This window comes from Alligator mississippiensis, chromosome 5, assembly GCF_030867095.1.
Source record: "Alligator mississippiensis isolate rAllMis1 chromosome 5, rAllMis1, whole genome shotgun sequence".
Taxonomy (NCBI): Eukaryota; Metazoa; Chordata; order Crocodylia; family Alligatoridae; genus Alligator; species Alligator mississippiensis.
The window spans coordinates 364734-391499 of record NC_081828.1 but is presented as its reverse complement, the minus strand read 5'-3'; the positions used below and the strand labels follow the sequence as shown (position 1 = coordinate 391499).

General features: G+C 62.4%; 1 protein-coding gene across 1 annotated transcript; it reads right to left on the bottom strand.

The window, feature by feature from the left end:
• Positions 1–700: 700 nt before the first annotated feature.
• TIE1 (tyrosine kinase with immunoglobulin like and EGF like domains 1) lies at positions 701–25647 on the bottom strand. Its single transcript, XM_059727680.1, has 23 exons — positions 25036–25647; positions 23378–23665; positions 17305–17415; positions 16994–17149; positions 16155–16286; positions 15160–15300; positions 14766–14894; positions 14273–14418; positions 13830–13974; positions 13348–13506; positions 12857–12994; positions 12025–12315; positions 8092–8382; positions 7388–7578; positions 7029–7239; positions 6538–6648; positions 6115–6305; positions 4564–4677; positions 4352–4422; positions 3107–3147; positions 2551–2647; positions 1981–2080; positions 701–1495 (listed from the first exon to the last, which is right to left on the bottom strand). Exons 1-23 carry the CDS (start codon positions 25088–25090, stop codon positions 1424–1426), a joined length of 3381 nt encoding a protein of 1126 aa, XP_059583663.1. The 5' UTR covers positions 25091–25647; the 3' UTR covers positions 701–1423.
• Positions 25648–26766: the final 1119 nt, after the last annotated feature.

The window sequence follows — 26766 nt, the reverse complement described above, 5'->3', positions numbered from 1 at the left end:
CGCAGCATACGTGGGCCTGGGAGGGAGCAGTGGCACGGGCCAGGTGCCACAGGGCTTTGGTCTGCCAAGTGGACAGCGCTGCCCAGAGACCCCGAGTATGTGGTGGCCCGAGGCCCTGGCCTCCCTCAGGAGGAGAGCTGCCACCTGAGATGGGCAAAACTTCCACGTATCCATCATAGGCCCCCCCGGCAAAAATGAAGATCGGCGCCTATGGTGTCGCCCAGTCCAGCACCCTGCACGCACCCTGGCTTGGTGGGCCGGCGCCAGCGCTGCTGCCTGAGGGCATGGGCTCAGGCTGGGAGCTGCCGTCTAGCCCAGGGACCCGCAGCGAGCGCAGGGACCTCCCTGCCTGGCCAGGACGTGTCCCGACTGCAACGTGGGGAGACTCCCAGCACTACAGGGACGGCTTGAGCCATGCCTGGCTCTGGCCTGGGCTGAGCCTTACCCAGGCATGCAGCGGCGGTGCCCAGGGTGTCTGTGCAGGGGCAGGATGCTGCTCTCCTCCCATGTGGCCATCAGCAGGCCTGGGGTGCTGGATGCAGGCCTGGACCAAGCAAGGGCCGTGCTCCCAGCAAGGCCAATGCGCCTTTCCCCGCAGGGCAAGAGCACCGGGACAAGCCGGGCAGGGCCCTGCCCCTTCCCGCCCCCCAGGCCCCCAACGCCTTGCCCATGCCCTATGCCTGGTTCCCGAGGCAGCCAGTCCCATGCATTGTGTTTATTGGACATGAAGCAGATGCTGCGACAGCCGGGCTCACCGGTGGTGGGGCAGCACGTGGCTGTGCCGAGGCAGTCCTGCTCCCTGCCCACGCACCAGGGGAGCACATGAGCACCAAGCCCTGCAGAAGATCATGCCCGTCTCCGTCCCTGATGCCCAGCAGTGAGTCCAGGCCCACAGGGTCAGTCTGCAAACTGGCCGGGGTGAGCAGTCACAGAGAAAATGCCGGGCCCGGGGCTCTGCTCTTCCCGAGCTTGTGTCTCTGCCTCACGGGGCACCAGGATGCCCTTCCCAGGCTTCGGAGGGGGAAGCAGTGTCTGCTGGCTCCAAGGACAGGGGCTCTCGGAGCCCACAGTTCTCTGCCCCACCGGGCTATGGCAAAGTCCCATGGGGCAGGGCAGGAGACAGGCAGCACTGCCCACTGGCTACCTGGGAGCTCTTTGGCTGGCCCCCGCTCCGACCTGCAGCAGCTGGGGAGCAGATGCGCCATGGGCAGTGGTGCAAGTCCTGCTGGGTGCTGTGGCCAGGGGGCCGAGGTGCAGCCCTGCTGCGCCGGTGCTGCTAGCCAGGAGGTGTGTGCAGGCAGTGGCGCCGGAACAGGCCAGTTTCCTGTGTCCCTGCGGGGCCAGGCTGTCGTGCCCTGAGCCCTGTGTCCCGTGCCAGCCGGTGTGTGGCACTTCCAGGAGGGCTGGGCAGGTGCGGCGCGGCTCAGGCCTCCTCCGCTGTGGCGTCGATCCCCGCATACGTGAAGTTCTCAAACAAGGACATGTTCACATAAGCCTGGAGGGGAGACAGGGTCAGCTCCGGGCTGCGGGAGACACTGAACCCCGCCAGCAGCAGGGAACCCCTGCCCGCACCCCCGGGTGCCTGGACTCGGATGTGGGAGGTGACGAGCGCTGCCTGGGCGACCGTGCTGAGCGCCAATGCAAGTGGACCAAGGCCACGCCTGGGGTCGCACCCCCTTCCCCCGGTCTGAGCCAGGGCCCCGGGCGGAGGCCTGCTCTGCTGGGGGCTGTTGCTGCTGCCCAAGAGACAGCAGCAACCTCCTGCTGCCCTCACCCCACAGAGCCCCGACAGCCTGGGCTTACAGGGTCCTTCCCACCAGCACCCGGGGCAGGGGCAGGGGCAGGGGCAGGGCTGCCCTTGCAGCGGCCCCAGAGCTCACTCAGCCCAGCTGCAGCGTCCTGCCGCCAAGCCTGGGGTCAGCTGGGCTTCCAGTTCCGGCAGGAGCATGGGGGGTGGGCCGAGGGCATTTCCACAGGTACCTTCCTGGCCTCCAGCATGCGGATGAGCTGCAGCGAGATCTGGGCGAAGGGCGGGCGCTCGTAGGGACGGTCTCTCCAGCACTGCCGCATCAGCTCATACCTGCAGGCAGCACACAGGGTCACAGCTGGAGGGCTTGGGGAGGGGGGAGGGCTACATGGGGAGAGCTGGGACACTGGGGATGGGCAGGGGCACTGACAGGGCTGGGGCACCCCATAGTGCCAGGGGGCCGTGGCAGGGTGGGTGCCAGCAGCTCTCCCTCCCATGGCTTTGGCCAGGGGTATTGTGGCAGCCCATGCCACCAGGACCAGACAGGCAGGTAAGCATGGAAAGCCATGCAGTGTGGCCTGGCCCTGCCCTGTCTCAGTGTCACCCAGCATCGCGGTGCCACACAGCACGGCCTGGTCTTGCCCCCATCCTGGTGCCATGCAGCATGGCCTGGTCCTGCCCCATCCTGGTGCCACACAGTGCAGTCGTCAGGGCCATGAGCACCTGGAGGGGGCGAGGCTGCCAGCACGGAGCCGGAGGATGGGGCAGCTCGCGCCTGCCCCCACCCAGGCCGCGGCACTTACACCTCGTCGTCACAGTTGCGTGGCTTCTCCATGCGGTATCCCTGTGGCAGCTTCTCGTAGAGCTCAGCGCACGTCATCCCACAGTACGGCGTCCCCCCTGCGCAGCGCCAACCACCATCAGGCCCGCACCAGCCCAGCCTGCGTCCACCCCCAGACCCTGCTGATGCTTTGGGCCATGGCCAAGGCTGGGCCAGCCACTGCCCCCCATGGGCCTGGCCAGGGGTCCTGTTCCAGGGTAGGCAAGTCCCTGCCCAGCAGCTCCCTGCTGCCCCCCTGCCCCAGGTGACCACATTTCCCTCCCCAGGACAAGGCCTGAGGCAAGAACTTCCCCCTTGGGGGAGGGAGTTGTGGGGAGCAGATATGCAGAGACACCCTGGGGCTGGTTGGGGAGCAAGCATGCAGAGACCCCCCCGGGGCTGGAACTGGTATGGGGCAGATGGACAGGGACCGCCTGGGGCTGGCTGGGGGGGGAGGCATGTGGGGACCCCCCCTAGGGCTGGGATCCCAGATGAGGAGCACGGGATGACTGTGGGGCTGAGCCCAGGTGGGCACCTACCCAGGCTGACGATCTCCCACAGCAGGACCCCGAAGGACCACCTGAAGGAGAAGCAGACAGTGGGCACCAGTGCAGGGGTGCCGGCAGGGCCAGCCCCACAGCCTGGTCATGGCCTGGTAGCACCGATAGCTGTGCTAGGGTAGGGCCTGGACACAGAGCAGGCGCATGCTGTGGGACCAGGGGCACTGGAACTGAGATGGCCACTGGGAGCAGGGGCACTGGGACTGGGGCAGCCACTGGGAGCAGGGGCCCTGGAATGGGGGCACTGGGACTGGGATGGCCACTGGGAGCAGAGGCATTGGGACTGGGATGGCTGTTGGGAGCAAGGGCACTGGAATGGGGGCACTGGGAGCATGGGCACTGGGACAAGGACAGCCACTGGAAGCAGGGGCACTGGAATGGGGCCACTGGGAGCAGGAGCACTGGAATGGGGGCACTGGGACTGGGATGGCCACTGGATCAGGGGCGCTGGGACTGGAACAGCCATTGGGAGCAGGGGCACTGGCATGGGTGACTGGTGCCTCCTAATACTGGGGGAGCACCAGCGGCAGATCGCCACCAGCAGAAGTACCGGAGGCAAAACCAGAAGTGCCAGCGGTGCTTCTCTCGGGGGGGCATGGCCAATCTCAGGGGGTGTACATGCACCCGAGTGCACCCCTTACACATTGCCAATGGGCACTAGAATGGGGGCACTGGGACCGTGGTGGTCACTGGGAGCAGGGGCACTGGGACTGGGACGGCTGCTGGGAGCAGGGGTGTTGTAACGTGGACACTGGAATTAGGACGGCCACTGGGAGCAGGGGCACTGGGACTGGGATGGCTGCTGGGAGCAGGACTAGGATGGCCACTGGGAGCAGGGGCGCTGGGAGCAGGGGTCAAGTTTGTCAGGGCCAGGGCTGGGTTTCTTGGGATGGCTGAGTGACGCCCAGCACAGCAGGCCCCATCGCAGCACACTGGACAGTGGGAGAATGGAAGCCACTGTGGGCCCGAGCCCAGGGAGCTCGGGGCTGGGGGTGCTGGACGGAGGTGGCACGAGGGCTGGGAACAGGAGCTGGGAAAGTCTGGGGGCAGGACTGCTTTTGCTTCAGGAGGGATCGGAGGGGGGGTTAACCCCATAAAGCGACTCCCCCGGTCCTGCACCTTGGCGCGGGCAGTGCCGAGGAACTGGGATGCGGCACTGAGGGCTCCTGGCATCACTGGGGCAGTTGGGGGGATCCGGGGCAGAGCCACGGGGGCATCACTCACACATCACTCTTGGTGGTGTAGACGCTGTAGTTCAGGGACTCGATGGCCATCCAGCGGACGGGCAGGCGGCCCTGGGGACACACACATGGTGACACGGGGGCACAGGAAAAAGGCACCCACCCTCCGCGAGAGGGGCGGAAGGGTTCATGCTTCGGGCACAGGCAGCTGCAGGCCTGCCCAGTGCACTGAGGACTTGCCTGCCCTGCGCTCACCATTGTCTTCTTCACATAGACCTCCTCCCCTCGGGACAGGCCGAAGTCCGCAATCTTGGAGGCCAGGTTCTCTCCCACCAGGACGTTCCTGGCCGCCAGGTCCCTGTGAATGAACTGAGACGGAGCCCGAGTAAGCCACACCTGGGGCCACAGCAGCCCTCAGCCATGGCACTGCGTGCCCCTCCCTGCCCTGGGCCAGGCCTCGCATGCACCCAGACCCTGGTGCACACCTGGGCCCAGCAGGACTCTCCTCCTGTCCCAGCCCTGCAGCAACTCCTCCAGGGGTGGCGATGCGGCCGGACCCCGCAGCTGCACTGGCTTTGCCAGCACTGCACTGCATTATATTGCACTGGCTTCCCAGAGTGGGGGGAACAGGCTCAGGGGGCTCACAGAGTCATAGGGTCCCAGAGCCGAGGGGCTGGCAGGGGCCTGTGGGGTCATGTCTAGTCCCAGCCCTGCCTGAGGCAGGATCAGCCCTGTCCAAACCAGCCTGGACAAACCCGTGTCCGACCTCTGATAGAGCCCCAGGCATCGCCCCTGCCTCTGTCCCTGGAAAAGTAGGGAGGCCGTGGCCGCCAACGTCCCGCTGCTGTTAAAGTTGTCAATACGAGCTGAAGAGATTTTGGGTAGAAGCTATGCCGCTGCTGCAGAGGAGGGCCAACCCCCACTCCCAGTCCGGACCAGTCTGACCAGGGGGGAAATCCCTTCCTGTCCCAGTGCAGCGTGGGGCTGAGCCTGAGCGCAGGGGCGAGACCCTCCAGCCAGGACCCTGCGGGTCGGTGCAGCAGGAGCACTGGCCCAGCCCAGCCTCATCTCCATCCTGGGCTGCGGCAGCACCAGCACCTCTGGAGGAGGCTTAAATCCCCAACACATGGAGCAGAAAGGAGGAAGCCAGCAGTAAGGCAACCGGCACAGCCCAGAAACCTGAGAAATCCCCTCGGCAGAGCACAGGCATCACTGCGCCCGATAATCCCCACCCAGGGGCTATCCAGCCTTTCCTGGACCCCCCCAGTGCTGGGGAGTCCACAGCCGCCCTAGGCAAACCAAACCCTGCTGCCTTCTTTGCGGCCCCGACCGGCCCGTCTCTGGAGGCGCTGTGGAGGCGCTGCGGATCAGGGCTGTCCTCTGGGTACTCCCACAGCCTCAGGCACCCTGGCACCAGCTCCCTCGTCCAGTGGCCATGCCGCCTCGCCTCGCTGTCCTGGGCACTGGGCAGGACACTGGCTGCTCCTGGGAGCGAGGCTGGGGCAGCAGCAAGGAGCTGGGACTCGAGGGCTCGAGCCTCCAGCAGCTGCACTGCGGGGGCCAGGCGAGGGAAACAAAGCCTGCCTGGGCACCGGCCAGGGCCGTCCCCTCAGCGCTGAGGAGCCATGGGGCTGTGGAGTCTGGGGCAGCAGGCCACGTCGCGACCTCTCCCCAGAGGCAAGCTGTGCCAGGCTATGGTGCCAGGGGCCAGGGTCTGCGGGGGACACAGTTGTGACACGGCCGCTGGCCCCAGCATGGCCCAGTGCCTCGGCAGCAGCGGGCAAGGAGAGCAGGGCAGGGCCGCACCTGCTTCTCGCTCAGGTACTGCATCCCCTTGGCCACGTCGGAGGCGAACTGCAGAAGCTGCTGGGAGGTGAGCGTGGAGGCTGTGCCATGCTCCTTGGCAAAGGCCGGGTCAGTCTCCAGCACGCGGCTCTTCCGCAGGAAGTCCAGCAGGTTCCCATACGGGGCGTACTCAATGGCGATGTACAGGTAGCCTGGGGGGGGGGGGGGATTAGTGTCAGGGGGGCCGGGCCCCAGCAGGGAAGGGGCCAATAAGATGAGGTTTAATAGGAAGGGCCCCAGGCAGGACACGGGGTGGAAGCAGAGGGAAGAAGTGGCCCTGGGCAGGCCAGGGTGCAGGAGGCAGGGGCAGGACTTGCCCTGGCAGGGCAGAGTGGAGGGGGGCAGGGCAGGGCAGGGCAGGGGTCCCGTCCCGGCAGCACCCACCTCTGTTCTCGCAGGCACCCAGCAGGTTGATGATGTTGGGGTGGTGCCCCAGCTTGCACAGCACCTCCAGCTCCCCTGCGAAGTCCCGGTGGTCGTTCTCCGACGCAAACTCTGCGCCAACAGCAGCGGCTGCAGGAGCAGGATACACAGCCGGACAGGCCCCTGCCCTCCCCCACCGCCACAACCTGGCCCTGCGTCCCCTTGGCCTGGAGATGTGGGCTCTGTGCAAGGCGGCGGGGAAAGCCAGGCAGCTGCAGCCTGCGTCCCCAGCACCTCCAGTGCAGCCCCTGCCCCTGTGCAGGGCTGCGGGGTGCAGCCTGGGCGCTGTGTGGAGCAGGCGTAGCCCCATGTGGCTCAGCCATTGGGAAGGTCTCAGTGGCCCCTGTGGCCAAAAAGTCAGCTCCAAACTGCCCGGTCTGTACAGCACGGCCCGTGCTGGCCCCCACTGCCCACCCCAGCGGGCATGGCCCCATCACAGCCCCTGGCCCCACCTTTCAGCATCTTGATGGCAGCGTTCATCTTCAGCCCATCCTTCTTGATCATGGCGCGGATGACCTGCCCGAAGTTGCCCTCCCCGATCATGTCCTCGAAGGTGATGTCCTCCCACTCCAGGATGGGGTAGCTCAGGGGCTCGGGCTGTGGCTTCGGCCGCCGCGTCAGCGTCAGCGTGCCCGAGTTGAACTGCAGGATGGTCTCTTCCCCCTGCCAGGCGAGGGGTAAGGGGTCAGCAGACTCTGCTGCTGCCCCCAGGGTCCCCCCATGCCTGCTGCATGCAGAGAGGAGGCTGGGGCACCCCAAAGTCACAGGTTACAACCTGGACCGGGGGCTGCTCGGAGCCAAGGGCACTCACTGAGCCCGACTGGTAGGTGAAGGTGCGGCGGCGGTGGAAGAAGTTCTTGATGAGGAAGAGGGAGAGGAGGCCGAGGAGGATGGTGATGCAGGTGACAGACACAGAGCCCACGATGGCCAGGAGCAGCTGCTGGTCAATGCCCGAGGGCTGCATGCCCTGGCTCTCCAAGCTGGGCACTGGGCTCAGGTCACCTGTAGGGACCGGGGCCGGATCACGGCTCAACTCCTGCCATCCTGCCCCCCCTGTGCCCCAGGAGGAGCCCCCCTTCCTGCCCCAGCTGCAGCTGGGCCCAGACCCCTCAGAGCCACATGCGGGGGGTGGAGGATGTGTGGTCCCAGTTGCGCTCATGCCAAACCGGCAGAGCTAATGGTACACGATTTTGGCCAGCCACCATCCTTCCCACCCCTCAGCTGCCCCTAGGACATGGGCAGGTCCACGTTCCCCTTCCCTCTGCCTCCTGCTCTTTCCCTTCCCCACTTGTGCTCTCACAGGTAGTTTGCAGGGACACTCAGCCCTGCGACTGTCCCGGCTCAGCGGGGTGGGCATAGGACTGCTGCCATCTGGCATGCACCCCTGCAGAGGAAGGGGAGGGAGCAGGGCAAGGTTGTGGGCACAAGCCGGTGGAGCTGCCAGGGGGCTGCATGCACAACTTGGCGGCCTGGCCCAGCTCAGCTCCCACGTATGTCTCTGAGGGCCCCACTCACCGTCTCCCAGGTTCTCCACGCGCACCGGCTGGCTCCACTCGCCTGGCACGTGGGAGTTGGCGCGGACCCGGAACTGGTAGCCAGTGCTGGCATTGAGCCCACCAAGGACCTTGGAGGTCTCGGCACCGCTGTCTGTGTCGACCCACTGGGGCTCACTGGAGCCACCCAGCTGCTGCAGCTCCACCGTGTATTTGCTGATGCCCCCATTGGGGTACTCGGGGCTGTGCCAGCTGAGCCGCACCATGCTGTCAGTCACAGGCTCAGCACGCAGCAACCGCGGGGAGGAAGGGCCTGGGGCGGACACGAGTGACAGTCAGTGCCACAGGCAAATGGCTGGGCCCCGGAGCTCAGAGATGCCTGCAGGTAGGGAAGAGCCCCTTGGCACAGGCAGGGCACATGGCTCGCGGCCACACGCAGATGCAACATATGCACACATGGATGTGCAGGCCCCTCAGCACAGGAAACATGGGTCCCCGTGCCGCATACATGCCCTACGCAGACACAGGTGCCCCGGTCCAGCACCTGCACCCACCCAGCAGCATCGTAAGGCAGGGCTGCAGGGCCAACGTCCTCGGCATGCAGAGGAGGGAAGGGCAGGAGGAGCCTTGAGAGGGGCCTCTGTCCCGGGGGCCGCCCACCCGCCCTGCCGCCAGGGAAGGGGGCTCTGAGCCATGCCCTGGAAGGCCGTTTCCTCACGTTCAGCTGACATTGGCCTTGCTGCAGCTCAAGCCAATCCCTTCCCCCTTCCCACCCTGCCACCCACGGATGTGGAAGCACCCAGCACTGCATAGACCACACACCCGGCTCCTCCAGCCTGTCCATGGCCCCGTCTCCTTCCCCCTCCTTGCCTACGCAGCTTGTCTGTGCCATCGCACCACACCTCCTCAAGCACGTGGATCCCTAGCCCGAGGCCTCACGGGGGCTAGGCAGGGCAGGCGAATCAGTGCCTGCACCATGCTGCACTCCTGGCTGTCCTGCCTGGACCGAGCCTGCACGGCGGATTCGCCCTACGTGCTCTCAGCCTCGGACATGCTCCTGCAGTCCAGCTCCCCCCAGCCCCTGTGTCAAAACCAGTGCAGACAAACCATCTTCTAAACTCTTTGTAAAGTTACCGTCACCCCTGACACAACACTAAACATTGCACGTGCCCCTGCCCCATGGCAGCCAACGTCCTGCTTCTACACAAGGTTGGTCACAGAGGCTCAAGAGATCCTAGGTAGAGGGCCCCCCCTCGTGCATTACAGAGGAAGGCAAAACCCCTCCAGGCTGCACGAAGCTGACCAGGAGGTCAAATCCCTTTCCTGGCCCCAAACATGGCGATCAGTCTCAGCCTGAGCACACAGGCAAGATCCTCTCACCTGAACCCTGTGGAGCTGGTCCTAGCAGGAGCATTGGCACACCCGTTTCCATCCCCAGCCTGGGCTGCAGCCAGCACCCAGCACCTCTGGGTGAGGCTTAAAACCCCCTGAACACATGGAGCAGAAAAGGGGGTGAGGGGGCATAGCCCAGAGCTTGGGACACGCTCATCTCGGCCACAAGCCCCAGGAACTGACACAGGAATCATAGGGGAAATGAGCTAAGCAGCTATGGCCTTGGTGATACAAGGGCCAGGTGGGGGCATAATGACCAGGCTTGGTGTCACCCCCAAGGCCTAAGAGGGAGGCGTTATGAATGGGGCTCCCCAGGGGTTTGTCCTGGGTCCAGCACTGTCCAGGAGTGTCCCAGAAGTTGGGATGGAGTGGAGAGCGCATGGAGCAGATCTGCAGCGGGCACCAAGCCGGGACAGCAGACACTTTGGGTGTAGGGTTCAGGTTCAAAACTACTTTGGCCAACAGGAAAATCAGTCTAAAGTTGGCCAGCTGGATTCAGCAGGGACCGGTGCAAATGCAGCAATCTGCGTTTGGGAGCAAGTGGCGGGCTGGCAGGGCTGCAGGCAGGGCCTGGGCGCTGGGGGGCAGCAGCTGAACAGGAGTTGGGCGGAGGGGGGAGTTGTTGCAAAAGGCCAAGAGCAGCAGCAGGCACAAGTCGTGGGAAGTGGTTCTTTCACCCTGTTCAGCAAAGCCTCATCTGGAGGATGTCTGGTTTTCGGCACTGACAAGGACAAACTGGAAAGAGCTGGGAGGAGAGGTCTAGGAAACAGGCCAGGAAAGGCTGGCAGAACTGGGGTTATTTAGTTGGGAGAAGAGCAGTTTGAGAGGGATCTGGTAACGGTCTTCAAATACAGAAAGGATTGTTATAAAGGTGAAGCCAGTCTCCAGAGGTTGAGTCCATCTAGTCCAACACCCTGCTCAAGGCTGGGTCATCCCCAGCCAAATCACCCCAGGCATCCTTGTCTGACCTATTCCCAAAACTGCACATATCACCCCAGCTGCACAGCTACTGGACCCATTGCCCAGAGACACCAAGAGTACCCAAACCTGCCACAGGTAATGCAGGAGGATGGGGTGGGCAGGACCCTGTTGCTGCAAGGCTGTTAAAATGCACTCAAGACCCCAGGCAGAGGCCGTGCCCCACTGCAGAGGAAGGAAACACACACACAGTCTGCACCAACCTGACCAGAGTAAAACTCCTTTCTGATCCCCAAAGCAGTGACCCTGCTAACCCTGAGTGGAAGGACACCCTCTAGCCAGGACCCTTCAGGTTTAGGCCCTAGTAGGGTACCAGCATGGCCCAGTCCAAGTCCCCAGCCTGGGCTGCAGCCAACACCCAGTTCTCCCAAAACTCCCTGACACCCAAAGCAACAGAACAGGGGGAAATTCAGTTGTTCTGTGTGTCCAGGGGACAGGAGAAGACACAACGGGCGGATGCTGCGGCAAAGGGCTAGAGGCTGATCACTGGAGAGCCTCCAGCTCTGTGGCAGTTCAGCCCTGGAGCACGCAGCCTAGCAAGGCTGAGCCTCTGGGGCCCTGGGCATTTTAATGAAGGCAAGACGAACGCTGGGCTGGGCTGGCTCAGACCGGGCTGGCCCTAGCTGGAGCAGGGGGCTCGACTGGGGTGGCTTCTTAGGGGTCTGGGCAGCCCAGCTTCCCCAGCCGAGGTGCTGAGGAGGGAGCCAATGCCTGCCCTCCCATACACCCAGCAGCACAAGGGCACAGCCCAGGAACCACCTGTAAGTTTATCAGGGGAGGACAGCAGGGAATTCGGGATGCGCTGTTTACCAGAGTGCCCCAGGGAGTAACTAGGAACAACGGGTACAAACTAGTGGAGAGTAGATATAGGTTAGACATTGGGAAGAATTGTTTTACAGTAAAGGTGGCCAGAGTCTGGAACGGGCTTCCAAGAGAGGTGGTGCTATTACCTAGCTTGGAGGTCTTCAAGAGGAGGCTTGACAATCACCTGGCTGGGGTCATCTGACCTCTGCCCTCTTTCCTGCCAGGGGCAGGGGGTCGGACACAATGATCCATTGGGTCCTTTCCTACTCTATGAATCTATGAACCACGCTGAGCCAAGCAACTCTGGAGGGTGGCAGAAAGCCAGTACTTTCCTTTCGAGGAAACAGGCCAAGGAAGGAGCCAGGGAGTGACACAGAGCCAGCTAACAACTGCCAGCATATGGGCCCTGGCAGCCAGCCACTGTGCAAGGGGACAGCTGAGCCAGCCCCAGGCTTCAGGCAGCAAAGGACAGGGAAGAGCTCCCTCCCTCCGGGCCTGAGCAACTGGCCAGGTGTGCTCGGGCCCTTCCATCTCCTGCAGCACCAGGTATGGGCCCCCTGGCCAGCAGGCCAGTGCATGGGCCCCCAGCACCAGGTATGGGCCCCCTGGCCAGCAGGCCAGTCCTGCATCCCAACCGTGCAGGCTATTCCCACCACCCATCTAGATCAGCGACTCCCCTGGGGTCTCTGTGAGACTACCTAGCCTGTCCTCCCTTGCCAGGAGGCTCCATGGATGCCCTGGCCAGTGCTGGGACTGGCTGGCAGGGGCAGAAGTGACCCACCTTTGCTGTTGATGGTGACGCTGCGCAGGTCGGAGGGGGGGCCCAGGCCAGTGCAGTGGTAGACAAAGACCTGCAGGCCATACTCCCGGTTGAACTCCAGGCTGGGGATGCGGGCCGAGTGCACAGACATGGAGCTGATGTTGGTCTCTTGAACCAGCGCCCCGGCGGCGTCAAGGAGGCGCACGATGAACCCGTGGGCCGGCTCATGGATGCTGGGCACCCTCCAGCTGACATGCAGCGTGTTCTTCCCCTCCACAGACCAGCCCTCGATCACAGGCTGAGCCGAGGGCTCTGTGAGGGGGGGACAGCAAAGCCTCTGTGCACCTGTCCTTCCCGGTGGGAGCTCTGAGTGCAGGGAACGGTGGAAACCCTCGCTGCCCCTGCTCCCATCAGAGCTCAGCAGAACCCGGTGCTGCGGGGGTGCGCGAGGCCATGGGGGCAGAGTGCCCAGCTGGGCACAGTGACATGCCGGGGGCCATGGGGGAGCCATGTGGGAGCCGAGGGAGTGGGCTGATGGCATGGGATAGGTTTGACACCGTTTCTGCCCAGGCATCTGAAGGGGCTCAGGGTAGTGGATCTGATTGCCAGGGCCTGGAGCGATGGGCAAGCTGCAGGGTGGCCTGCCAGGTCGCTCATGGCTTCCTCGTTACTCCAGAACTGACCGACAAACCCATCAGAGGGGGCCGGGAGGACAGAGGCACTGCCCTGTCCATGGGGTTTTACAGTCCGGGCAGACAGGCGGCCGTGGATGAGGGTGGGGGTGTGGCAGGACAGGGCAGGATGGGCTCCGGTGCTTTCTCCTGGTCCCCCTGGGAGCCATGCCTGCACTCACCCTGGCACTCTGTCACCATGACGGCCTGCGGCCCCGCGGGCCCCTCGCCGTTCTGCCCCGGGCGGCTCAGCTGCACCCTGACAAGGTAGGCGGTGACGGGCTGCAGGTTCACAAGTGTGATGCTTTCACTGTGGTTGACTGTGGGTCACAGAGCATCTGTCAGACCAAGGTCCTGTGCAGGCGTCTCCAACCCCCCACCCCCATGCGCACCCCCACCCTCAGCCTCCTGGACCAGCACGGCCGCCCCCTCCCTCAGCCCGCCCCGCACTCCAAGGTCAGCAGAAGTGCCCCACATGTGTGACCCAGGCTCAGCCCAGCTCCTGCCCTCAGGCCTGGGGCTCTCCTCGCCGGGCATCCCAGCTGCCAGCACCCTGCAGCAGCCTGGCCGTGCCCTTTGCTGTGCCGCAGGTGGAGCTGGCGCTACAGCTGCACCGGCTCCTGTCTCCAGCCCTGCCCGGCCCGGCCACCCTATGCGGAATAGGCCCTCCTACCCACGATGGATGACCATGCCGAGGGCATGTCCCGGGGCCTGTAGAGCACCTTGATGGAGACGATGGGCCCATCGCCAGAGAAGTGGTCCATGGGGGCCACCACGAGCTGCCGGCTCCGCTTGGCCAGCAGCCGGGGGGCACTCTGTGGCTCCGGCGGCACTGGGGGGGAAAGGTGGAGGCACTGTGAGTGAGCCCAACGCCCGCTAAGGTGCTGAGAGCAAAGACACTGGGACCCCCCCCCTCCTGTGCAAGGCTGAGCACGGCTGCTCCCGGGCTCCTCCGCTCTGCTCTGAGCCCACAGCCTGCCTCTGCCACCTGGCTGCACGACCCTTGCCACGGCACATGGCACTCGCTCTGCCCAATAACAACCCCTGGCAGGGGCCACAAGGCCTGTGCCACAGCCAGCAGGAGGACAAGGACGCAGCACCATCACGGCAATGCTGTTGCACCCCGCAGCCCTGGAAAGCCTTGGTCCCGCTCACCTCGGACATGGACCTTGACCCGCCGGCTGTCCTGGCCACCAGTGGTGGAGACCCGGCACTCCCACAATCCCATGTTCACCAGGGTAAGTGGTGGCACCACGAACTCGAAGGTGGTCTGGTTCGTTACCATGATGGCCTTGCTGGCCTGGGAGGCAAAGAGGGCAGCTAGGAGCAGCCTGCCCAGGAGTCTTTCCTGGAGCTGGAGCATGAGGCAGGGCTGTGCCAAGCTGGGGGCAGGGGAGCTCTGGGGCCGAGCTAGCCTGGGCAGCATGCGGAGCCTGGGGCCAGGGTCCTGGGACATTGGCATGGGCAGCAGGGGTGCAGCTGAGCAGGACAGGGCAGGATGGGAGCAGGGGGTCACAGCATGGGCTGGGATGGTGGGAGGCAGGGGCAGAGGGAGCCTTGGCAGCAGACATGTTGCAGGGCAGGGGTCAGGGGAGCACCTTGAGCAGTGTCCCATCGACCAGGCGCAGCTCGATGCTGTCCCGCACGGGCAGCGGGTTCCCCGTGACGATGCAGCTGACCACAGGCTGCGAGCCCAGGTTGAACTCCAGCTCCGAGGCCAGGTTGATGATCTGGGGGATCCGGTCTGGGGAGACACACCAGCACTCAGAGCCATGCCCAGCTGCTGCTTCGCTTCCCACCCACCACCAGCCAGCACAGGCAGGCTCTGCAGCTGTCCGGGGCCTGGGCTCGAGCCCACCCTTCTCCAGGGTCTCAGGACTCCCCAGAGGTGCTGTGTCCCTCCCACAGTGGAGCCCAGGCCTGCTGCTGGGGTCAAGCCCCCCCAGCTCCTTCCCTCCCTCCCATGCAGGAGGGGCAGGCAGCACAAAGCTGGTTCTGCCCAGCCCAGGGGGCTGGATGGCTGTGCAGGGGCTGCGCTCAAGCCCCGCTGCTGGGGCACTGCATGGGGTGCTGGAGCCTGGATGACCTTACCTGTCTTCTCGCAGTACTGCCCATGCCAACCCGAGGGGCAGACGCAGCCGCTGAAGCGGTTGCAAGTGCCTCCGTTCTGGCAGCGGCAGTCCAGGGCGCAGTCAGGGCCGTAGCGTCCGTGTGGGCAGGCTGCAGGGAGAGAGTGGACACATGGGTCAGCCCAGGTGGGAGTGCAGGCTCAAAGCCTGGCTGGGATAGTGTGGGTCACAGCCACCACAGACGTGGGCTGCTTGACCCAAGGGCAGCACAGGCTGAGTGGGGACCCAGGCGGGTCTTTGCCCTGGGGTGCATGCTCCACCAGCAGGGAGTGAAGCCAGCTGCAAGCAGCAGAGCTGGCCCCAGGGCGACGTCGGGGTGCAGTGCAGGTTGGGAGCACGAGTCTGCGCAGCTGTACCGAGGGTGCACTGGGGGCCGCTCCAGCCGGACGCGCAGGAGCAGCCATAGGGGTCGGGCAGGCAGAAGCTCAGGCCCCGGCAGCCCTGGTTGCTGACGCATTGTTCCTGGCAGTTACGGCCAAACCGGCCCTCTCGGCAGGCTGCAAGACAAGAGCGCATCTTGTTAGCCAGCTGCAGGTCGTCGTTTGCTGCCCTCCGCATTCAGAGCCCTGGCCTGCAAGGCTCGCTGCTGGCACCAGTGTGCGGTCCCTTGGGCTCCACGCGGCCCCAACCCTCCCTCGCCAACCCTGAGCAGGGGCCAGCTGGACCAACGCCGGGGCCACCAGGACCCAAGCCCTCTTTCCTGGGTACTATGGCTGGCCCATCCCATCTCCATGCTGTGACAGCCAGACCCTCGTGCTGGCCCTGGCCTGTCCTGATCTCACCTACCCAGGGGTCATGCTCGGGGCAGTGTCCCTCCCTGCTTAACCTGCACCTTGTTTTTGATCCAAGCAGAAACCTCTAGGAAGGTGCTTGCGCCTTCGCTTACAAGCATGGGGTTGGGTGTGGGGGCACGAATGGCGGTCACAGGCCAATGCCCCGTCAGGTGCGGACACCACAGGCTGCAGCAGGCGGCAGTGGGGCAGGGTGGACAGGAGCTGGAGATGCCCCTGCAAGGGGGTGGGCAGGGCTGCACTGTCGGGCATCTGGGTGTCAGGAAGGTGGTGAGAGCCAACAGGGGCAGAGGGCACATGGCAGCAACGGCAGCCACACAGCACCCGGGCTGCAGGTCAGTCTGCAGAGATCACCCAGGACAAGAATAAAGGGTAAAGGCAGTGCTGCGAGCTGCCCGCACAGGAGAGACCAGCCTGACCACAGCCCACAGCCGCGGCCAGATGCCAGCGAGCTGGGAGAGCACAGGCGCGGGTGCCCACCCTCGCTGCCATGGCAGGCACCTGCCCTGGGAACCCCGGCCGCAGGGGCAGTGTGTGCGGAGGGCTGGCCAGGCACGCACCTTTCTCGCAGCGGGTGCCCATGAAGCCCGGGGGGCAGAGGCACTCGCCAACGTGGTCGTGGCAGACGCCGCCATTCAGGCAGTCGGGACAGTCCTTCTCGCAGGCCGGCCCCCACTTCCTTGCCGCGCATCCTGGGGGCAGTGGGAGGCAGAGGGCTGTTGTGCACCCCAGGGTGACCAGTGCTTGATGCATACACCGGGATGCTGCCCCATGCTCCCCCCTGCCACTGATACGTGATGGGTCATGCGCCCCAAGCCCCCCATCCCGGGGACTGGAATTGTACAGGGGCACTGGGTATAGGGCGGGTGCAGGACGCAGCCCTGGGGCAGTGGGAAGGGCTAGACGGTCTCGTCTCCCCACACATTCACCCTGGGCTCTGTCTCCCTCCCGGCTCCGGTGTCTCGGCGTGAAGGCTTCTGCCGTGCCCCAACCCCCTCACCCTCCCTGCCACCCACAACGGGGCCCCTTGCCCACTCCCACCCTCACCTGCCACTGCCCCTCGGGGGTACTCAGGCCCTCTTCAGGACTTGTGACTGATGCCAGGACGGCCCCATGGGGCACAGCACTGCTGAATGCAGCCAGGTGCTGCTTCCTGGCCAGTGCCGGGGGCTGCTTGCAGCTGAGCTGGGGCATGGCCAGGCCGGTCCTTGGCCAGAGTCTTGCCTGGGTCACTCAGAGTGCCCTGAGCCCCCCTGTGACCTCCCCCTTCCCCCAAAGGCTTCCTAACCAGCTGGAGCCTGGGCTCCCACCCGACCCTGGGGGCCGGAGGCACTGAAGGACTGGGAGGGACGTGCCTCCCTGTCAGGCCTGCGACCAGCGCCATGCCCACGGCCCTCACCTCGCACAATCAGCCTGAAGAAGGCACTGGCCAGGGGGCTGTCCCCAATGAAGGTGGCGCTGTATACCCCATTGTCCTGCATGCCCACATCCCGGAGGGTCAAGGAGAACAGGTCGTCCTTCATCTCGCCCTTGTGCGTCGTCTGGTAGTAGGAGCCTGTGCCAAGGAGAGCATGGGTTGGTGCCTGCTTCTGACCCCAGAGGCTGAGGCCAGGGCTGGGCCCAGCACAAGCCAAATGCTGCCCCATCCCCAGGCCCCTGGGGGCCAAGCACCCTGGCCTGCCATGGGAGCAGTGTGCTGGGGTCACTTGCCGTTCCTCTTCCACATGATGTCCATGTTCTTCCTGCTGATGACCTTGGCAGTGAAGGTGGCCGACTCGGCGATGCTCACAGACTGCGTGGCTCTTACCGGGAGCAGGGGGGCTGCGAGGAAGGGGGAAGGATCACGCTCTGCAGAAGGGGTGGGCCTCTGGTGTCGCTGTGCACAGGCATCACGGGCCAGGCCTCCGGGTGCCCAGCGATGTGCTGCAAACCCAAGGGAGTCCCTGCCCACGGCTGTCCCTGCGCAGCAGGCTCCTTGTGCCCTCCCCAACTGCGGGTCTGCTTTCTCAGCGCCCCCGCACCTGCCCGCTGTGGGTGCGTAGCGACCTGCAGGACGGCCTTGTGGCCAAGGACATTGAAAGCCGGGCTGGAGAACTGCCCTGGCCCCGGCCGTGGGCTGCTGCGTGAGGCTGTGGGTATGGCACTTGACCTTGGCCACTCGCGGCTTGGTGCTCCTCGCTCTCTGGCCGCCCACGAGACACCGGCAGGGAAGCTGTAACAGCCAAGCCGGCCAAGGCCCAGCTCTGGGCACCTTCTGCTGCTGCCCAGAGCAAGGAGACCGAGGGGTTTGAGTAGCTCAGCTGTCAGACCTTTCTGCTCTGCCATGCCCGCAACAATGCAGAATCCCTCACAGCGGGGCCGGCAGGGCCCTCCTGCGGCCACCGCCGATTCAGCCCCCTGCCCCGGGCAGGATCAGACCTGCCAAAGTGCCTGATCAGCCTAAAATCTGCCTTTATAAACCAGGACACTCCAGTGGAGAACGAGACTGTCTGGAAGAGCCACCGAAACGCCCCGCAGGAACCTGCTATGGGACAGAAAGAAACACTGCTGTGACCGCACACCTGTGGCGGTCGCCCACTACCCTGCACGGGAACCCATCAGAAGACCCAGCAAACAGCCACAGCCCGTACCAGCAAAGATCAAACCTGGAGAGAAATATTCCCAGCCCCTCCGCTCCTGGCTTTCCAACAGCCCCCAGCCTTGCCCAACTCGCCATCAGAACCAAACTCTCCGCTGTCCGGCAGACATCCAGTGGGACGCAGCCTTGCTTTGGCAAGAAATGCTTAACCTGGCAGCATGTCTCCCCTGCCACCACGACCCAGGCCCCATAACAAGACCATCAGGAGCCCTGGCCCCTACATGCCTTTCCCAGTCGGAAGACACCTGATCCAATGTGCCAGGTGCCCTCATGGCAACTATGTGGGTGAAGCAAACAGCAGCCCCACACCAGAATGAACTCACGGGAAAAATATAAAGGCCAGACGCACACCATTAGGAGCACATTTCCCACAGAACAGCCACTCGCCCTCTGACCTCGTGCTCAAGGGAAATCTACCCGATACCTTTAAAAGGCAAACTAGGGAACACCAATTCACAGCAGCTGGACACTAAGAACCAAGGAGAAACATTAATATCAGGTTTTATGGCATAGCGTAGTTCACCCAACCTCTGAATCCTTTCCGCACAAGAAGTGTGAGCCAGACCCTCCTGCCTTTTGATCTCCCAGTGACCCGCTTCTTTTCTTCTGCTGGCTGCGTCTGCTACCCAGGCATCTCTCTGCCCCTTCCCGCTGCTGCGCTTCCCCGTGCCCGACTGCCTGTGATCGGAGGTCTGAGGGAGAACGTCTTGCATGTGAAATCGTGTCTGACTGTATCCCCACTGTACAGCTGGTCCAATACAAGACATCACCTTAAGAAACCCTGCCAATCTGCTCCTGAAAGCTTCCGGTGCTGGGATTCAGCAGCCTCTGGAGTGGGTGACCTGCTCCAACTCCAACCTGAACCTCCTCCTTACAATTTAAGCCCATTATCTCTTGTCCTGTCCCACCCCGTCATGGAGAACAATTGATCCCGTCCTCTGCTTGACAACCCTGTTTGTACTTGGAGACTTATCAGATCACTCAGCCCCATTTCCCAGCCTTTCCTCACCCAGGGATTTCCAGACCCTGCTTCATCGTTCCTGTGGATGCAGCCTTCCAGGCAAGGGCCTTACTAGAGCTGGAACAGCGCAAAGTATCCCTTCTCCTAGCTTCCCTACAACCCTCAGCTACAGTTTCCCGACAAAAGCAGCTTGAGCTCAAAAGGGAAGAAGTCTGGCATGTTGACGAGCATCCCATCAAGGGAAGTCAGGCCAGGCCCACCCAGGCCTCTTTACCGCCTCCCATCACACGCCCCGCATAGAGGCTCTGAAGCAGGAAGCTGCGAGACCACGTGTCTTCTTGCCTGTTCTTATCACTCGGGGCTTGTCATTGCCTTTTGGGCCCTGGCCTGTGCCGGGACAGTGCAGTTATGTGGGCTGGGGGCCCAGAGGCTCCCAGAGCTCCCAGAGCCTGCCAACACCAAGCAGGGACGCTAACATGGCAGGAGGCAGGGGGCACAGAGGGCAGCCCTGGGGAACCAGAGGCCAGGGCAGGGAGACCCACTGGCGACGCATAGGGGGTGCATGTGGGTGCACTTGCACCCCCTGAGTGTGGCGATGCACCCCCCGTGAAAAGGCGCCACTGACACTGCCGGGGGTGTCTGCGAGCGGTCACCACTCACCACCCCGCTCGCCACCAGCACTGCCAGTGGCATCTGCACAGCGCTCTCAAAAGCTGAGTGCAGGGGAGCACAGGCACAGGGTGGGCAACGGCCACCCCGAACTGAGTACTGCCACCCTTCCAGCCCCAGCAACCCCCAGTCTCAGGCTAGCGGGCAGCCTCCCAGCCCTGCCAGGAGCACCCAGCAGACACCATCTCCAGTTGCCTGGAGGCAGCCAGGCCAAGACACGCTCTGGGCATAGCTCAGCCCCACAGCCTGGCGGGCACAGGAAACAGGCTCCACCACTGCTTCTGGCCAGACCCACCCTGGCTGGGACCAGGACGCCGAGGCCAGGAAGACGCTAAGTTCCCTGAGCACCGTGGTGGTGATGGCTGTGAAAGCTTGGACAGTACCTCTTGCACAAAAATTCGAGACAGTGGCTGGGGCAAGACTGGGTTGTGGTGACAAGTCTGCAACAAAGAAAATCAAATTCTGCTAACGGTTGCAACCCATTAGACATAGAAAAAGTGGAGCTTGCAGCACACAATAGCAGACCAATGCCATAAAATAATAACAGTCATGATAACAGTCCTCAATCTTCTACTACACCTGAGCCTAAAAATAAGAGTGATCGTCCCTTTAAAAGGAAAATTGTTGGCAGAGACCTGACACACTCATCACACGTGTAACTAGAGAAGGCAAGGACACTACATATAATACATTTCACCTGAACTACCAATTAAAGAAGACGAAAGTCTGAATATATATTTCAAGCAAAACCTGTTAAAGGTGCACTGAATACAGGAAAGATGTCCTGTACCTGACAAAAAAATGCATGCCTTGCTAAACACATCCTCATTTTCTCAAAATAGGCATCCAGTGTCTCAATCATTCAATGTCTGCCTGGAGTTTTGTACATAGATCATCACCGGGCAAGCTATTGCAAATTTGCTCCATTGTTAAACAAATACCCAAAGACAAGTCTGGTAACCTGTGCCTTTAGGCATCTGTTTAGCCACTCAAGACCCATCACATTTAATTACAGAGCTAATCAGTAGCTGCAAGAAACACAAGTCTTCACAGCTGGACAAATCCAAAAACAGGAACCAGGCAATTTAACAATTGCAATGTGATGCTCACCCTTTTCCTCCCTGTTTTGTTTGGACTTTAATAGACTAACCTTCAAGGAAAAATGCATTGAAGCTATACAATTAAACAGTATAAGAGCAAAACAGAAGTGCCAGCAAGGTGTGCAGTCCAGGGAAGATGAAGAAGCCACCCTGCACCCAGCCCACCAGTGAGAGACCCACGCTCTGTGAAAGCTGTAAGGTAAGAACTGCTTCCTGCCTGCTTGAGTAAAAATCTCTTGCAGCTAAAATAATACAAGGACTGTAACAGCTCATGTATTAGATATTAAGAGTCTTTTTCTGTCATTTAGTTTTGTAGCTTGTTGCTAGTTATTAGACCCTCCATTTTCCTGAGGAGGGACCGGACCAGCCCGCCCCCTGGGAACCTCTCAGGCCCCGGGAGAGGTGCACCCAGGCCCAGGGTCAGAGAGGATCTAGTCAGGGGACTTCTGGAGGGACTGGACGTGTTTAAATCAGCAGGTCCTGACGATCTCCACCCCAGAGTGCTGAGGGAATTAGCAGAGGTCATTGCGGGACCCCTGGCACGGCTTTACAAGCACTCATGGTGCTCTGGTGTGGTGCCAGAGGACTGGAAAAGGGCCATTGTGGATCCCATTTTCAAAAAAGGGAGGAAGGAGGACCCAGGAAACTACAGGCCCATTAGTCTTACCTTGATCCTGGGTAAGCTTTTTGAGAGATTTATCCTGGCGCATGTCCGCGAGGGGCCGGCAGGGGAGGTTATGCTCAGGGGCAACCAACACGGGCTCATTCGAGGCAGGTCCTGTCAGACCAACCTGGTGCCTTCTACGACCAGGTCACAACATCCTTAGACGCAGGGGTAGCAGTGGACGTAGTCTTTCTGGACTTCAGGAAAGCCTTCGACACAGTCTCTCACCCCATTCTCATTAAAAAACTAGGGGGCTGTGGCGTCGACACCTACACAGTCAGATGGGTCACTAACGGGCTGGAGGGCCGCACCCAGAGAGTGGTAGGGGACAGGTCATATTCGACCTGGAGGGATGCGGGCAGTAGGGTCCCGCAGGGCTCGGTCCTCGGGCCCGCACTGTTCAACATCTTCATCAGTGACTTGGACGAGGGGGTAAAAAGCACCCTGTTCAAATTCACAAATGACACTAAGATGTGGGGAGAAGTGGGCATGCTAGAAGGGAGGAATAGGCTGCAATTGGACCTGGACAGGTTACGGGGTGGGCGGATGAGAACAGGATGGGTCTCAACACCAATAACTGCAAGGTGCTGCACCTGGGGAGGAAGAGCCAGCAACATACCTACAAGCTGGGGAACTCCCTTCTCGTCAGGGCAGAGGCAGAAAAGGGTCTTGGAGGCATTATTGATGCCAAAATGAACATGGGCCGGCAGTGTGGGGACGTGGTCAGGAAGGCCAACCGCACCTTGTCGTGCATCCACAGATGCATCTCAAGCAGGTCCAAGGAGGTGATCCTCCCCCTCAATGTGGCACTGGTCAGGCCACAGCTGGAGTACTGCGTCCAGTTCTGGGCGCTGCACTTCAGGAGGGATGTGGACAGCATGGAGAGGGTCCAGAGGAGGGCCACTCGCATGGTCGGGGGGCAGCAGGGCAGGCCCTACGAGGACAGGCTATGGGACCTGAACCTGTTCAGCCTCCACAAGAGAAGGCTGAGGGGGATCCAGTGGCCTGTTACAAACTAGTCAGGGGGACCAGCAGGCATTGGGGGAGTCCCTGTTCCCCCGAGCACTGCCTGGAGTGACTAGAAATACCGGTCACAAGCTGGCAGAGGGTAGATTCAGGCAAGACATCGGGAGGCGTGACTTCACAGTCAGGGTGGCTAGGATCTGGAACCAACTTCCAAGAGAAGTGGTGCTGGCTCCTACCCTGGGGGTCTTTAAGAGGAGGTTAGATGAACACCTTGCTGGGGTCGTTTGACCCCGGTATTTTTTCCTGCCATGGCAAGGTGTTGGACTTGATGACCTGCTCAGGTCCCTTCCGACCCCACAAACCATGAAACTATGAAAGCAAGCCGCTCTGCTATTCATCAAATGAGGGTTGTGTCAATTTTGAAAGCACTAGGTTTAAGATCTGGTTTGTAAGTGCAACAGTGGGGAGCTCCAGTCCAGGCTCCTGGGCAGCACCCAGCCCTGCCCTTCTCTATCCACACGGCACACCCGCTGCAGCATGCGGCCCCAGTGTGGGCACAGCCCGGAGCCCGGGGGTTTGCAAGGCCACCCTCAGAGCCCCTGGGCCTTGCTCTGCTGGAGTCTGGGGTCCAGTTAGCTCATAGGGGCTCTGCCCTGACTTTGCTCCCCTAAGCATCGATGCTTCCTTCCCACAGGCACTCGCTGCATAGCACCACCGGCCCCCTACTCCACGGGCACTCACTGCATGGTGCTGCCAGCCCCCCTGCCCTGCCTGCAGGCACTCACCATAGTGACTGTTGTGCACATAGATCACCTGGCCTTGCTCGGTGGGGGTCTTGCCCAGGCAGTACAGGATGCCGACCAGGTTAGCTACGGAGAAGCCTCGGGCCTGGACCTCGCTGCTGCGGTTGCGGTAGTTCTGGACTCGTGTCCCAGGAGGCGCCATCACGACCTTGTTGTCCCGCTCAATCTGCAGGGAGTTCACGTTACGCTCGCCCATCACGCAGGAGAGGTAGAAGCCGTTGTGGGATGGGCTCTGCACGTTGGCCACCAGCGTGATGTCCAGGATGGCACCTGCACCGCGGTGAGGGGGTGGTGAGTGTGTCAGTGGCCACGGCCAGACAGCAGAGCAGGGAACCTGGGGGCTCCTGGCCCCTGCCCCAAACTATGGATGTGCCGTGCTTGGGAGCGAACAGAGCAGCTCCTGGTCCCACCTGCCCTGTGCCCTCTGTGGGGTCGGCACAGGAGCTGGGGGGCTGCCCAGGTTCTACCAGAGCCCTCTCCTGAATGACCGCAGCCTCGCAACAGGATGCAGTTCAACAAGGAGAAATGCAAAGTGCTGCACCTAGGGAGGAAAAATGTCCAGCACACCTACAGCCTAGGGAATGACCTGCTGGGTGGCACAGAGGTGGAAAGGGATCTTGGAGTCCTAGTGGGCTCCAAGATGAACATGAGTCGGCAGTGTGACAAAGCCATCAGAAAAGCCAGTGGCACTTTATCGTGCATCAGCAGATGCATGATGAATAGGTCCAAGGAGGTGATACTTCCCCTCTATCGGGCGCTGGTCAGACCGCAGTTGGAGTACTGCGTGCAATCCTGGGCACCGCACTTCAAGAGGGATGCGGATAACCTGGAGAGGGTCCAGAGAAGGGCCACTCGTATGGTTAAGGGCTTGCAGACCAAGCCCTATGAGGAGAGACTAGAGAAACTGGACCTTTTCAGCCTCCGCAAGAGAAGATTGAGAGGCGACCTTGTGGCTGCCTATAAGTTCATCACGGGGGCACAGAAGGGAATTGGTGAGGCTTTACTCACCAAGGCGCCCCTGGGGGTTACAAGAAATAATGGCCACAAGCTAGCAGAGAGCAGATTTAGACTGGACATAAGGAAGAACTTCTTCACAGTTCGAGTGGCCAAGGTCTGGACCGGGCTCCCAAGGGAGGTGGTGCTCTCCCCTACCCTGGGGGTCTTCAAGAGGAGGTTAGATGAGTATCTAGCTGGGGTCATCTAGACCCAGCACTCTTTCCTGCTTATGCAGGGGGTCGGACTTGATGATCTATTGAGGTCCCTTCTGACCCTAACATCTATGAATCTATGAATCCCCAGATGCATGGCTCGCCCCAGGGTGGCACCATCTCCCAGGCACATGATTCCACATGCAGAGCTCTGGGTCCCCGTGAACCCAGGCCCCTATCCCATCCCAGTGAGTGGGCAGACTGCCCCTGTCTCGCTGCTGGGCTCCAGCCAGGTCTCAGGGTCCCCCCACAATGGCACAGGCACCCCTGCCCCAAGCCCTCCCTGTCTGCAGTTCCCTGTAGAGAGTCACCCCTGCTCTGTCCTGTTCCTAGCGCCACCCACCATGGCTGACTGCTGCGCCATGGCTCCTGTGTTGGTCAAGGAGCCCTGGAAAGCCGTCTTAGCCCAAGCTTGCAATGAGAGCACATTACCTGCTAGCCCCAGGAGGTGGAAGAGGAGGAGGAGGAGGTAGATCCGGAGCCCCATGGCCACGCAGCACAGCCTGGCCCTGTCCGGTGTCAGAGAGGTCCAGGCATGCCCAGTCTCGGGGGTGGCACTGGCTGGCTGGGGGGAGGCCCCTGCCTGCTTGGCTCCTTTAGTGCCAGGCCCTCCTCGCCCGCTCTTTTCCAGGCATGCTCATCTCTCCTCCTCTCTGTGGTCAGGGTGGGTGAGTAGAAAGGAAATGGGGCGAGGTTTCCCGTCCCTGCTCCGTGGATTCCCCAGGCGCCACGGCTCTGCTGCAGTGGAAGCTGGACGAGCGGGAGGCCCTTGGAAGGAAGCGAGCTGGCCTGGTCTCAGCTGTGGCACTGCTCAAGGAGCTGGGTCCTGTCCCTGGCCCGTGAGGGCTGGCACAGCCCGTCCGGGATCCCCTATGTCTCAGGGCCGCCCCAGCCCTGCTGCACCCATGGCCATCTCTCCTCACGCGGGGAGCTGGCAGCCTGCTGCGGCATGGGGGTGCTGCCGCCTCCTATGAGCCCATCGGGCCAGGAGGCAGCTGGAGCTGGAGAAGCCGTGCCTGCACGGTGACTGTGGGATGGACTGGGGAGGGGGGGCAGGGGGCCGCAGCAAGGCAAAATCCTGTTTCCCATGCAGTGTTTCCTGCTCTCCACCCATTGTTCTGATCCGTCCCTGACTCCAGGAGCAGGGAGCGAGCCGCAGCAGGGCAGGGAGGGGGGAGCCGTGCAGTCTGTCCCAAGGAGCCCATGGATGGCACACGCCGACCAACGCAGCTTCTGCACGAAGGGGCTCCCACGCCCCAGCCATAGGTGGCAGGGTCCCGTGAGTCGGGCACCTGGGAGCCTTGCTCATTTGCTCGCTGGAGTTGGGGGGTGGCAGGGAACCAGAGCTTGAGGGGCTGCTGCCAGCACCCCCAACACAGCCCACCAGGAACCTGGAAAAGGGTGGGTGTTGGGGGAAGCCTGGAGGCGCCCAGCTCCTGCAGGGCAGAAAAAGACACCCACAGCCAGAGGTCCACCACCCCACTGCAAACCTGATGTGCAGCCCCTTGCGCCACCCTGTCCTGGTGGACGCTGGCACTGGGGGGTGGGGAAGGGGCAAGGGAGGCATTGCTGGGCAAGTCTGCAGCAGACTGAAAGCAGGGCAGGCGGCACCCTGGAGACAGACTCATCCAGAGAGGCTGCAGCCCTTGCCAGCTCACAGTGCCCCTCTGCTGTCTGCGTGGCTGGACAGGGCAATCCCTACGTGAAGGGCTGAACGGGCACTGAGCTCACTGTGTCCGGTGCAGAAAGGGACAAGCCCGAGGCAGACACCTGACCCCCACACGCCCATCGCTGACCTTAGACAATGGACCTTTACCAATGAACTTGAACGTGAAATTGCAGAAGCAGCGAGTGGAATCACCCACAGACTAGAGACTCCCTGTGCTCATCCCAATCCCTGCCCTGGCTGCTATAGCCCCAGATCTCCACAGGCTAAAAGCTGCTTGTCCCTGGGGGCCTGTTCAATCCTCCTTCACTGCTCTCAGCAGTGCACCCCCTGCCCCTTGTATTTAAGTTCCCTTCTATTTAGTGACCCCCGCACAAGTCCATTCGTGGCACCTGAAGGTGCAACCCTACCTGGCCCTGCTTGGCCCTGCCCTCTGCCCCAGAGGCTGGGGCCACTTTCACCCAAGGGAGGTGGTGCTCTCCCCTACCCTGGGGGTC